The 13227-nt window shown below is 41.3% G+C and overlaps 1 protein-coding gene across 1 annotated transcript in view; it reads right to left on the bottom strand.

The window, feature by feature from the left end:
* The window catches only part of LOC118839981 (kalirin), a 413338-nt gene that overhangs the window by 305713 nt on the left and 94398 nt on the right, over window positions 1-13227 (bottom strand). Inside the window, exon 4 of the mRNA XM_036747488.1 lies at window positions 6822-6944. Within this exon, the coding sequence (XP_036603383.1) occupies window positions 6822-6944 (123 nt within the window). The remainder of the gene's footprint in view (window positions 1-6821; window positions 6945-13227) is intronic.

Consider the following 13227-nt stretch of genomic DNA (forward strand, 5'->3'; position numbering starts at 1 on the left):
GGAGTTAGGAAGCCTTGCTCTTTCACTAAGTTACTGGATGTCCTTTTCCATCCACTTAACCTCATACACCTCAAGGGTTGTTTTTTTTTTTAAACTGGAGGAAACTTAGGCTAACTTGGTGTTCCATAGTGAAGATGGCACATAATGAGGATCGGAATGACAATGTGACAAAGTCAGAGTGGGAAAAGACCTAAGAGATCATCTTGACCCAGTGGAAAGAGGACTGGTTCTAGAAACAGAGAACCTGGGTTCAAACCCCACATCTGACATTGCCTGTGTGACTTTGGGCAAACCAGTTAAAAATGTCCTGGTGCCTCAGTTTCCCTCAGTTCTTCATCTCCCTTCCATCTCTAAATCTATGATCCCATTACTGTATCCAACTCCCATTTTATAGATAAGGTAGAGGAGGCCCAGAAAAGTGATATGATTTGACTGAGCCAGAATTTGACCACAGATGTGACCAGACTCCAAGTCCAGTGCTCTTTCTTAAAGCACAGATCTGACTACATCATTCCTTTCCTCCAAAAGGTTCAGTGACTCCCTATCGCCTTTAACAAAAAATGTCAGCTCCTCTGTGTGTCATTTAAAGTCCTTCCCAACCCAGCTCCAATCTCTTTCTGCATTAATTAGATATTACTTGCCCTTAAGCACTCTGCAGTCCAGCCAAATCTGCTCTGTGCAGTTCTTTTTATACATTCTGTCTTCTGACTCTGCTGCTGTACAGATTGCCCGCCAGCCCTGGAATGTTCTACCTCCTCACCTCCAACACCCTTCAAGCTTAGATGTCACACTCTTACCAGAGGGCTTTCTCCCTGAGACCCTCAGAGTGTTTCCTGACCCCAAATTTACTTCCATCTATTTTATATTTTACTAATCTGCATGCCTATTGTTTCCCCCAGGAACATATTAGCAACTTGAAGGCTTGCTTTTTATGCAATGCCTAACATGTAGTAGGATAGTAGGTATTTAATAAATGCATGTTCATAGGAACATTGGACAGCTAGGTGGCACAATGGATAGAGTTCTGGGCCCAGAGTCAGGAAGACTCATCTTCCTGAGTTCAAATCTGGCCTCAGACACTTACTAGCTGTGTGACCCTGAGCAACTCCCTTAACCCTCTTTGCCTCAGTTTCCTCATCTATAAAATGAGCTGGAGAAGGAAATGGCAAACCTCTTCAGTGTCTTTGCCAAGAAAACCCCAATAGGGGTCACAACGAGTAGGACAAGACTGAAATAAATGAACAACAAAGCATGTAGTAGGATGGTAGATACTTAATAAATGCATGTTCATAGGATCATACATTTAGAACAGGAAAGGCCCTTAGAAGTCCATCAAGTTTTAGCCTCCCTGACATTTCAAAGATGAGAATGCTGAGGCCTCGGGAGGTTTAGTGACTTACCTGAGGTTACACAGCTAGAAAGTGTCTGAGGTGGGATCTGAGTCTTCCTGACTCTAAGTCCGACATTCCATCTCTGCCCCACCTATTGAATTTCCACAATATCACACTGCTTGGACTAGGAAGATAGATGAGCATTTTTGTAAACAACAATCTCTAAATAAATGCAAGAAGTTCCTACATGGACATTTTCAATATCTTTTCTATTTGAAAAAATATTAATGAGGTTTCGGCTGTTATTGAAGAAACATCCACGCCAAAGGGAGCTTGAGACAAGAACCCACCCTCAACATGGAAGCACGTCTATGGGGGTGGCATAGAGATGAGCAATCTTATCACCTCCTGGCCCCCAGTGAATGAGACCCCAGAGCCCAATCCTCCAAGTAGAACAGCTTCCCCAGGTTTCCCAGATGTGCAGACAATGCAGACTCTCTGGGGAGAGAAATGTCGGTGTCGTTAACTGAGGGAAAGTTATTCCCATCCAGCAACGGAAGCTAAAATGGAAAGGCATCCTCAGCATTTCATCTAGGCCTAAAGACCTGAATATTTTTATGGGATCCAGAGTTTTCTTAATGCACAGTGTGGAGGGGTTGGGATTCCTTCTCCTGGCTGTTTTGTTTGACTTATTTTCCTTGGTGGAAAAGCCAAATGGAGCAACCACTACCCCACAAAGAGCCCATTGAAGCTTCAGCACAATCCTTCTAAGGAAAGCTCCAGAACTAATGGTTTAACCAGGAGAAAAGGGAAAAGAAGCACTGCTACAAGAATAATAAAGTCAGTTCGGGGCCCGCACAGTGCCTAGCTCGGTGCTCCCAGCCCGTAGTACACACTTAATAAGTGGTAGCTGATTCAACTCAATGTTACTAAAGGCTTAGAGGTGTTGGGGGCGGGGGTGGTTAGGGAGGTAAGAGGTAGGCCAGTGGTGTGGAACCTGCGGCCTTAATGCCACAAGTGGTCTTCTAGGTCCTTAAGTGCAAGCACAGTCAAAAGGCTGCACTTAAGGACCTAGAAGGCCATGTGGCCTTGAGGCCAAAGGTTCTCCACTCCTGAGATAGGCCAGGGATCAGAGGAACCCGAGAAACCTCACCAATAGAGCCAGGTCCTGATGTAATAGACTGAGCAGACACAACTCTAGACATGCCTCTTTTGTTGGCTGAGAATAGCATCCGAGGACTGACAAGGCAGAATGGTCTCTTTCATAGGAACTGCTGATGCAAATGTGAAGGCAGACAGGAGATTTCCTCATTTCCACCAAACACTTCCCACACCTTCCTGCCTGTGCCCCCTTGTTCGTGCTGTTCTCTGCTCTTACCATTCTCTTATCATTAGCACTCACTGCTGCTTCCCATCTCCTCCCATTGGGATCCTCCCCATCCTTTCAGTAGCAATGCCAATGCTTCTTCCTGTCTGAAACCTCCCCAGACTCCCATTTAGTCATGAACTCTCCTTTCTTGGTCTCATAGCATTTTAGAATTCTTTTATGCACTTATATTCTGTGGCATTCATTTGTGACAGTTTTCCAATGGAGTCACAATGGCAAGAGAGTTTGTTGTTCTTTGGTTGTTTTCAGTTGTATCTGACTCTTTGTGACCTCTTTTGGGTTTTTATTGGCAAAGATACTGGAATGGTTTGCCATTTCCTTCTCCAGCTCATCTTACAGATGAGGAAACTGAGTCAAACAGGGTTAAGTGAGTTGCCTAGGATCACACAGCTAGGAAGTGTCTGAGGCCAGATTTGAACTCAAGAAGATGAGTCTAGGCCTAGTGCTCTTTGCACTATGGTGCCACCTAGCTGCCTTTTATTTATATGGTCCTCTATTTCTCTGTATACATGTATTTTCATGTAGGGTAGGAGGGGGAGTGGAGGAGGCAGGTTGCTGTTTAAATGTTTAACAACAAACTCTCTCTCTCTCTCTCTCTCTCTCTCTCTCCATACATACATACATACATACATATATATATGTGTATATATATATAATATATATACACATATATACACACACACATATATATGTATGCATATATATGTATATATATGTAGGTATATGTATATACATATTTTATATATCTGTAGTGTGTATGTATATATGTATGTATGCATGCATATGTACATATGTATATAAATGTATGTATATGTGTATATATACATATATACATATGTATATGTACACACATATATATGCATGAGACTTTTCAGTTTAATCTGCATTATTAATATTTTCTCCATCACTTTCTTAAGTCAAGAAATCAGTAAATCAATCCTGAGTTGTAGCATTTGCCAATGTCTATGGTGTAAATGTTCACACTGAAAATTTAACTATAAACTCCTGAGAGCCCATATAACCGGGCTCTAGTACTCCCTTGTATTATCCTCTGATGGACTATAAGTTCTTTGAGGACAAGAATCATTTTCTTTACCTTTGTGCTCCACACAGTGATGTGCACATGGTAAGTGCTTCATACAGGTTTGTGGAAATAATCAATGAAGGAATGATGAATGAATGAATAAGTAAATGAATAAATGAATTTTCCCATAAACTAATGCATTAAGTGGTCCATGCTTTGGGGATTCTCCATTATCATTCACTTTAAAAGGACAGCTCCCTCTGAGCAGAAACCAGTGTGGGCCACGCCCCGACCAACCAGACCGAGAGCCAGGTGGAACAGGCCCTAGCACCCTGAATCAGTGAGCTGTGACAGTTACCAGACTCCTCAACCCATAAACACCAAAGACAACAGAGAAGGTTGGTGGGAAAAACTTCTGGGACAGAGTGAAGGGAGTTTGCAGTTTGGCTACCACCCTGGGGGCAGCAGAGGTGGTGCCACTAAGGAACTACAGCTGCAGTTACTTCTGGCCCCAGGTCCACCTGGTGGGAGGAACTAAGTGGCAGATCAGAGAGGGAGTGCAGAGCCTGCTTCGATCTGAGTTGCAGTCCAGGTTGGCGGTTCTTGGGGGAGGAGGAGCACTGGTGTGGCAGAGCTGGCTGTATAGAAATAGCTCAGAAAACAACAGCACAGCCCTTCAAGCTTGGGACAAAGTACTCTACACTCTACAAGCAGTCATACTCCGACGAAAAACTCAAGAGTCAAGTAGTTGGCTGGGAACATGGCCAGGCAGCGAAAATGGACTCAGATTCAGACTCAGATTTTGGAATCTTTCTTTGGTGACAAAGAAGACCAAAACATACAGCCAGAAGACGTCAACAAAGTCAAAGAACCTACATCAAAAGCCTCTAAGAAAAACGTGAACTGGCCTCAGGCCATGGAAGAGCTCAAAAAGGATTTGGAAAAGCAAGTTAGAGAAGTAGAGGAAAAATTGGGAAGAGAAATGAGAGTGATGCAAAAAAAACATGAAAAACAAGTCAATGACTTGCTAAAGGAGACCCAAAAAAACACCAAAGAAAATAACACCTTAAAAATAGACTAACTCAAATGGCAAAAAAGCTCCAAAAAGCCAATAAGGAGAAGAATGCCTTGAAAGGCAGAATTAGCCAAATGGAAAAGGAGGTCCAAAAGACCACTGAAGAAAATACTACCTTAAAAATTAGAATGGAGCAAGTGGAAGCTAGTGACTTTATGAGAAATCAAGATATTATAAAACAGAACCAAACGAATGAAAAAATGGAAGACAATGTGAAATATCTCATTGGAAAAACCACTGACCTGGAAAACAGATCCAGGAGGGATAATTTAAAAATTATTGGACTACCTGAAAGCCATGATCAAAAAAAGAGCCTAGATATCAGCTTTTATCAAGGAAAACTGCCCTGATATTCTAGAGCCAGAGGATAAAATAGAAATTGAAAGAATCCACTGATCACCTCCTCAAAAAGATCCCAAAAAGAAAACTCCTAGAAATATTGTTGCCAAATTCCAGAGCTCCCAGATGAGGGAGAAAATACTGCAAGCAGTCAGAAAGAAACAATCTGAGTACTGTGGAAACACAATCAGGATAACACAAGATCTAGCAGCTTCTACATTAAGGATTGAAGGGCTTGAAATATGATATTCTGGAGGTCGATGGAGCTAGGATTAAAACCAAGAATCACTTACCCAGCAAAACTGAGTATAGTGCTCCAAGGCAAAATATGGATTTGCAACAAAATAGAGGACTTTCAAGCTTTCTCAGTGAAAAGACCAGAGCTGAATAGAAAATTTGACTTTTGAACACAAGAATCAGGAGAAGCATGAAAAGGTAAACAAGAAAGAGAAATCATAAGGGACTTACTAAAGTTGAACTGTTTTGTTTATATTCCTACATGGAAAGATGATGTGTATAATTCAGGAGACCTCAGTATTCGGGTAGCTGAAGGGAATATACATACATACACACATACATACATATATACATACATACATATATACATACATCACATATATATATGTGTGTGTCTATATATATATATATATATATATATATATATATATATATATATGGAGAGAAAGAGAGAGAGAGAGAGAGAGAGAGAGAGAGAGAGGGCACAGGGTGAGTTGAATATGAAGGGATGATATCTAAAAAAATAAAATCAAATTAAGGGATGAGAGAGGAATATATTGAGAGAGGAAGAAAGGGAGAGATAGAATGGGGTAAATTACCTTGCATAAAAGTGGCAAGAAAAAGTAGTTCTGCAGGAAGGGAAGAGGGGGCAGATGAGGGGGAATGAGTGACTCTTGCTCTCATCAGTTTTGGCCTGAGGAGGGAATAACATACACACTCACACTCAGTTGGGTATCTTACCCCACAGGAAAGAAGGAGGAAGGAAATAAAAAGGGGGGATGATAGAAGGGAGGGCAGATGGAGGAGGAGGTAATCAAAAGCAAACACTTTTGAAAAGGGACAGTGTCAAGGGAGAAAACTGAATAAAGGGGGATAGGATAGGAAGGAGCAAAATACAGTTAGTCTTTCACAACATGAGTATTGTGGAAGGGTTTTGCATAATGGTATACATGTGGCCTATGTTGAATTGCTTGCCTTCTTAGGGAGGGTGGGTAGGGAGGGGAGAGACTTTGGAACTCAAAGTTTTAAAAGCAGATGTTAAAAAAAATTTTTTTTCATGCAACTAGGAAACAAGATATACAGGCAACGGGGCATAGAAATCTATCTTTCCCTTCAAGAAAGTAAAGGAAAAGGGGTTGGGGGGGAATGGGGTGACAGAAGGGAGGGCTGACTGGGGAAAGGGGCAATCAGAATATATGCCATCTTGCAGTTGGGGAGAGGGTAGAAATGGGGAGAAAATTTGTAATTCAAACTCTTGTGAAAATCAATGCTGAAAACTAAAAGTATTAAAGAAAGAAATAGCTTTAAAAAAAAAAGGACAGCTCCCCTCCCTGCAACCCTGTTGGTTCTCCTGCTCTCTTTCTGTCCCCTTCCCTCCCACATATGGAATTCACAACTCAGATTTCTAAGCTCAGCCCTTCAACTCACCATGGAGTTCATAGCAAAGTGATTGTGCTGAGTCTGTAGGTCCAAGGCATGTTGGTAGCTGACTCCAATCTCTGTGTGACTCTGGAGGAATAACTCTTTGTTATGGCTGATCCAGTCGAACATCTGCAAAGAACAAGAAAAAAGAGAGGAACCATAAGGGTCAGGTCTACTGGGACACAACTCCAGACTGTTAGGACCAAAATGAAAAACTCCAAAAGCTACAACCAGGCTCTGTAAGAGAAACCTGGGCATCAACCAGCTGTCTCAGGGCTAGGCAGGGTTCTAGTCCTGGTCCCCAAAGAGCCTGATGATTTTGTGTGCTATCTTTCATTAACTGGCAGATTGTTCATTTAATGTCTTGGTGACCCAAACTTGCATCTTTTTGCTGCTATTCCATTATTATCATCAAAAGCCTAGGTTAAGATCCGGATTGCAATCTGTAAAGTGCTTATTTTTTTAAAAAAATCTACTTAGTGATTTGTTCCTACCAACTACCAGGGCTAATATTGAGGGTTGACAGCTACAGAAAATTAGTCTCAGAAGATTAAATGCTTTGCCTAAGATTATATAGATTTTAGAGCTGGAAAAGACCTCAGAGGCCATCTATTCTAGTAGTGTCAAACTCAAATAGAAATGGGGGCCACCAAAGCATACATGAGGATCCCTGCTGCCTCATATTGAATTAGGAAACACAGACGATATTAATATTATCTATGTTTTATTGTACTTTTATTTGTTTCATCAAATATTTCCCAATTACATTTTAATCTGGTCCAGGCAGCTCTAAGGAATGTATTGTGAGTTTTATACCGCTGATCTGGCCTAACTCAACCATTTTACAAGGGAGGCAGGTGGACCCCAGATCAGTTAATTCAGCTAAAGTCACCCAGGTGGTAAGGAGCAGAGCTAAGATTCCAATCCAGAACCTCTAGCTCCAAACCCAGCACTTTTACTCTCAGAGCTGGGACAGAGTCATTATTCAGACCAAAAGTCTTCTGTCTTCCACCCTCCTACTCTTTCTAAGCAGGGTACTTATGGTGTGGTTCAAAAGGAATTGGGGCAGCTAGATGGCAAAGTGGGTAGAATTCCAGGCCTGGAGTCAGGAAGATTCATCTTCTTGAGTTCAAATCCAGCCTCAGATACTTCCCAGCTGTGTGACCCTGGGCAAGTCACTTCACCCTGTTTGCTTCAGTTTCCTCATCTGTAAAATGAGCTGGAGAAGGAAATGGCAAACCACTTCAGTATCTTTGCCAAGAAAACTTCAAAGGAGTCATGAAGAGTGGGACAAGGACTGAAAACTATCTGAATGATGACAACAACAGCAAAGACAAACCCTGTCTTCAGGTGGCTTATGTCTAAGCTGGACACCATGACTTGTCACAAAACTGCAATGTTGGAGAGACTTGAGTAACCGATACGTGGGTAAAGGATTCTCTCTACATCATACCATTAGACCGTGAGGGCATGGTCTCGAGGGCAGGGCCTGTCTTTGCCTTTCTTTGTTTCTCCTGCACTCAGCACCTTGCCAGGCACATAGTAGGTATTTAATAAATGTTTCTTGACTAAACGACAGGTTGTCATCCAACTCTCAAATGCAGGGAGGTAAACACCTATCTCCGAAGCCATCCATTCTGCCTCTGGACAGCTTGAATTACTGGGACATTCTCCTTCTTATGAGCCTCCACCTTCCTCTTTGCTACTTCCATCCATGGCTCCCGGTTCTATCCTCTGTGGCTCCTGTGAGATCTCACATGCCTCTCTGCCCAGGAGATCTTAATTATTCTAACATACATTAAAATTATTTGCTTATAAACCTCTCCTCCCTTTTGATAAACTGAAAGATCTTTTTATTTTTATATCTCCAATCGGATACCCTATACGTAACAGGAAATTAAAAGATGATTTTAAAAAAATAATTTGAAGCAGAATATTAGTTAAAAACATTATGGCTTTTAACTAATGTATGCTGAAATGTCCTTGGGGATAGAAAGACCTTAGTTCCTATCATCAATCTGCAAGATCCAAGCAGTCTTGGTACTCAGACCTCCTCATCAATAGCCACTGCCCCTCTGATTGGAGGGTGGAGCCATGAGCTCCAGAAACTGTATTTAAGGAGGGAGCCAGGCTTTTCATTTTCCACCAGGTTTAATTACACTCCCTTGAACTCCTTTGTTGGGATAGACTTCTCCATCGTTCTTCCTTGCAGTGCCCTCTCTCATCCCTCCCCTTTCCAGCTTCCTTTTAGGGTGGTCTTCCCCCATAAGACTGTAAGCTCCTAGAGGACAGGGGCTGTATTTGTTGTTTTGTTATTTACATCCCCAGTGATCAGCGCGGAGTCTGATACATAATAGGTGCCTGTTTATTGACTGACTGACTATCCTGCCTCTGACATCCAAGGTTCCTGAAGTCTTAGTGCAATTTTAACTATCAGAGCTTAAGACTGCACTAAGATTTCTGGGACATACTATGTAAAGACTATGAGACCCTAGGCCAGGGGTGGGGAACCTGTGGCCTCTGAGGCCACGTTTGGACCCCTAGGTCCTCCCGTGTGGCTCTTAGAATGAATTCCAAAGGATTTGTTCTATGAAGTTTGGATTCAGTCAAATGACTGCACTTGAGGACCTAGAAAGCCTAGAGTGGCCTCAAGGCTGCAGGTTCCCCACCCCTGCCCTAGGCTAATCACTTTTCACCTCTTAGAATAACTATCTAAAACTATATGCCACAAATGAGTTGTTGATCTGTATCTCAGACGGGATTTTTACACCAGGAGTTCCACTACTGATAAAATACGGGTACACACCACAAAAAGGGGTAGGTGTCATATTATTCAGTCACCTTTCCTTTGTGGGTAGAAGTGGCAAATCTTATGTTAGAATTGTTATTTATGTTACCTGCTTTGCTTAACTACTTAAAGAAAATTGAAACAGAGTCTTTGTTTAGATCCAATGTTATTCAGTCCCTCAAGTTCCATGTAGCTCTTCCACATACAACCGGCAGTTCCTCAAGTCTTTTATTATTTTATTAACTAGATTGTTATTTTACACTAGACTCTTTGTGGAACATATTATAATTATGTGACTCCTATGTTTGATGGACTTTGCAAAAGTGTCTTCAGCCATATGACTCTGAACACTATTGATTTAATCTATCCAAAGGAAAACAATCAAAATAATTACACTTCTTTGTCCCTGGGAAGATGTGAGCCAATAAGTTGATGGAAAGAGGTCAGCTTTGCTGCAGGCTGGTACTTAGAAGTTGGAGAGGTGATACAAGCCATTGCCAAGATGGAGAGTAGAACAGAAAAGATCTGAGCAATATTGGGCAGAATGGAAATGCTTTTCCTCTCATGAAGGGTGTCTAAGCTCCCAAGATGTCACCAAGGCACCAAAAGGTATGGGTGGTAGTTTAAAGCTATCAACGATAGAGTCGAATGAACAAGAAAACAGTGCAGACTCTATAGGTCCACTGATAGGATCATAATAAGATTATAGATTTGAAGTTGGAAGAGACCTTAGAAGCCGTGAATCCAACCACCTTCTTTTACAGATGAGGACACTAGGATACAGAGAAGTTATATGACTTGACCAGGGCTACATAGTTGTGGTATATGACTGTGATGGAATACTACTGTGCTCTAAGAAATGACAAGCAGGATGGTTTCAGAAAAAACCTGGAAAGACTTATATGAACTGAGGCAAAGTGAAGTGAGGAGAGCCAGGAGAATGTTCTACACAGTAACAGCAACATTGTGCCATGATCAACTGGAATGACATAGCTATTCTCAGCAAGATAATGATTGAAGACAATTCCAAAGTACCCATGATGAAAAAGTGTTCTCCACCTCCAGAGAGAGAACTGATGAACTCTCAGTGCAGACTGAAGCATACTTTTTTCACTTTCTTTTTCTTCGGGTGTGTGTGTATGTGTGTGTGTGTGTGTGTGTGTGTGTGTGTGTTCTTTTGCAACATGGCTAATATGGAAAAATGTATTGCATGACCACATTTATAATTGATATCATATTGCTTGCTTTCTCAAGGGGTGGGAGAATTTGGAACTCAAAAGTTTTTCAAATAAATGTTAAAAATTTTGTAATGTAATTGGGAAATATTTTAAAAAATTAAAATATCCTTCCAAAGAAAAAAAAGGAAAAAAAGAAAAACGCATTTCTAGGCCAGAGGTTCTTCCTCTTTTCTGTGTGTGTCATGGATCCCTTGGGCAGTCTGGTGAAGTCTATGGACCCCTTTTCTCAGAATAATGTTTTCAAACACATAAAATAAAATGCTCACCAAGGAAACCAATTCTACTGAAATCCAGCCGTAAATTTTAAAAACTGTTCAGAAATGTCAAGTTAAGAATCCCAGATTCTAATCTAACACCCCTCCTTTCACTGACAACTCCCAAATAGCTTAAATACACCTTTAACCAAAGTCAAACAGCTGTTCAATGACAGAACTGGAACTGGAATCCAAATCACCCAACATCTATAGACACTCTTAATCCACTGCCCTACCTCCACCCCCATCCCTGCCCTGGCTGTCCGATGTCTTCAGCTAGCCTCTTTGTACACCAAAAGCACCTTGAACACTCATGGGAATCTGAGCAACCTGGAGAGAGGAAGACTAGTCTTTGCTGCTGTCTCCAAGCCACAGTGTGGTACCTCTACTCTCTCTCTCTGGGTTGACTTGCTTACATAGGAAAGAGACAGTACCTTCTGTTACATTATACAGAAACCCTTCCCACCCCACCAAATACATGCTTTCCAGGAAAACTCTATAATAGGGAAGTGACCTTCTGTGTACTCTACATTAAATGACTAATTAGATTTTGAAACAACTAGAGAGATGTGTTAATAATTAATAATAATTAATTAATAATAATAATTAAACCCATTGGCACCAATGCCCAGCTGAACCACAGATCAAGGAGAGCAAAACCCAGGCTGGCACCAGAACCAGGCTGGCAAGCATCAGGGAATGAAACAATTAATTCAACAATGATTATCAAGTGACTACTGTGTGCAGAGCCTTGAGCTAGGTCCTGGGCACTCTCCTAGAGCTTTGGTGTGGCTGGAACCAATGTAATGAAAATGGAATTAGGAATTATTTAACAAAGCAAATAAAAATGCAATAAAACATTAACAAAGTTAGATTTTAAAACTAGGTCAAGATGCCACCAGCAGGGATCTTTACCAGACAATTTAGTGGGGCCCCAGTTTGGTGGATGAGGGCCAGACTTCAAAGAGTTGAAGGGAGTAGAGATATCTACTCAGGTATAGGCAGCTTTTTCAAGAAGTTTAGAAGTGAAAGAAAAGAGAAAATTGGAACAGAAGCTAGATGGGGAAGAAAGATCAAGAGAAGGCTTTGCCTTAGTATAATAACAAGGGTGACTCCACGTAGCTGGATATGCCCACTCTGACTCTGAATTTACACATGCCCTAACTCAGTGCTGAATTGAAGGACCTACAATTTGGGATGGTGTGATCATCCCCTATTGGTCTCTGTTACTTGGATTTGTGTAATGGAAGATTGGTGACTGAGCTGGGAAGAGCCAACTTCAACAGGTTATAATAGGAATGAGCTAAGATTCAACAGGTTATTAAAAGAATGAGGACAAATATCCTCTTGCCTCTTTCTGTATGTTTCCTCATTTGGAACGAAGGTCTTTCAGCAAGGGGTAGGGGAGGAGATTTTTCTCCTCCATGCTCCACCAACATGTACGTAAATAGGCATGTTCAAGACACCTACAGAATAGATGGAAGGTAACCTTAGAGGGAAAGGCACTAGCAACTTGTAGAGAGAGGTGGACAATAGGAAAAGCTTCTTTTGGAAGGTGATTTTTTTAACATCAATAAAATAAAACAATTTATTGTGTAAACGTTAAAAAAGTTGATAGACAAAATGATAAGTTATCCCAATTGTTTGCATTGATTGATTGCAGTAAAATGTTATAACCACTTTTTCACAGTAATTTTCCTACCACCTTGTTTTACCTGAATTAAGACATTTGTGGCCAGAGAATATTTGGAACAGACACTTTTTGTCTAAAATACCCCAAAACACTTAAGGGCTACTGGTGGCTGAATCCTTAATTGGTATTATGTATAAGACATTAGCAACAACCAGAGGCACCCCAGTTACCAAGTTAAGCAAAGACTTTCATTTGGGCCATTAATAGACCTTCAACTACTCCATCTTTTTCTAGTATTAGACCTTTGTTAAAAAAAAAAAAATCCTTGGGCAGCTAGGTGGCACAGTGAATAGAGCACCAGCCCTGGAGTCAGGAGGCCCTGAGTTCAAATCCAGCCTCAGACATATGACACTTACTAGCTGTGTGACCCTGGGCAAGTCACTTAATCCAATTGTTTTGCAAAAATAACCCACCACCTTTCAAAATAAGGTGATTTTTA

Source organism: Trichosurus vulpecula, chromosome 2, assembly GCF_011100635.1.
Source record: "Trichosurus vulpecula isolate mTriVul1 chromosome 2, mTriVul1.pri, whole genome shotgun sequence".
Lineage (NCBI taxonomy): Eukaryota > Metazoa > Chordata > Mammalia > Diprotodontia > Phalangeridae > Trichosurus > Trichosurus vulpecula.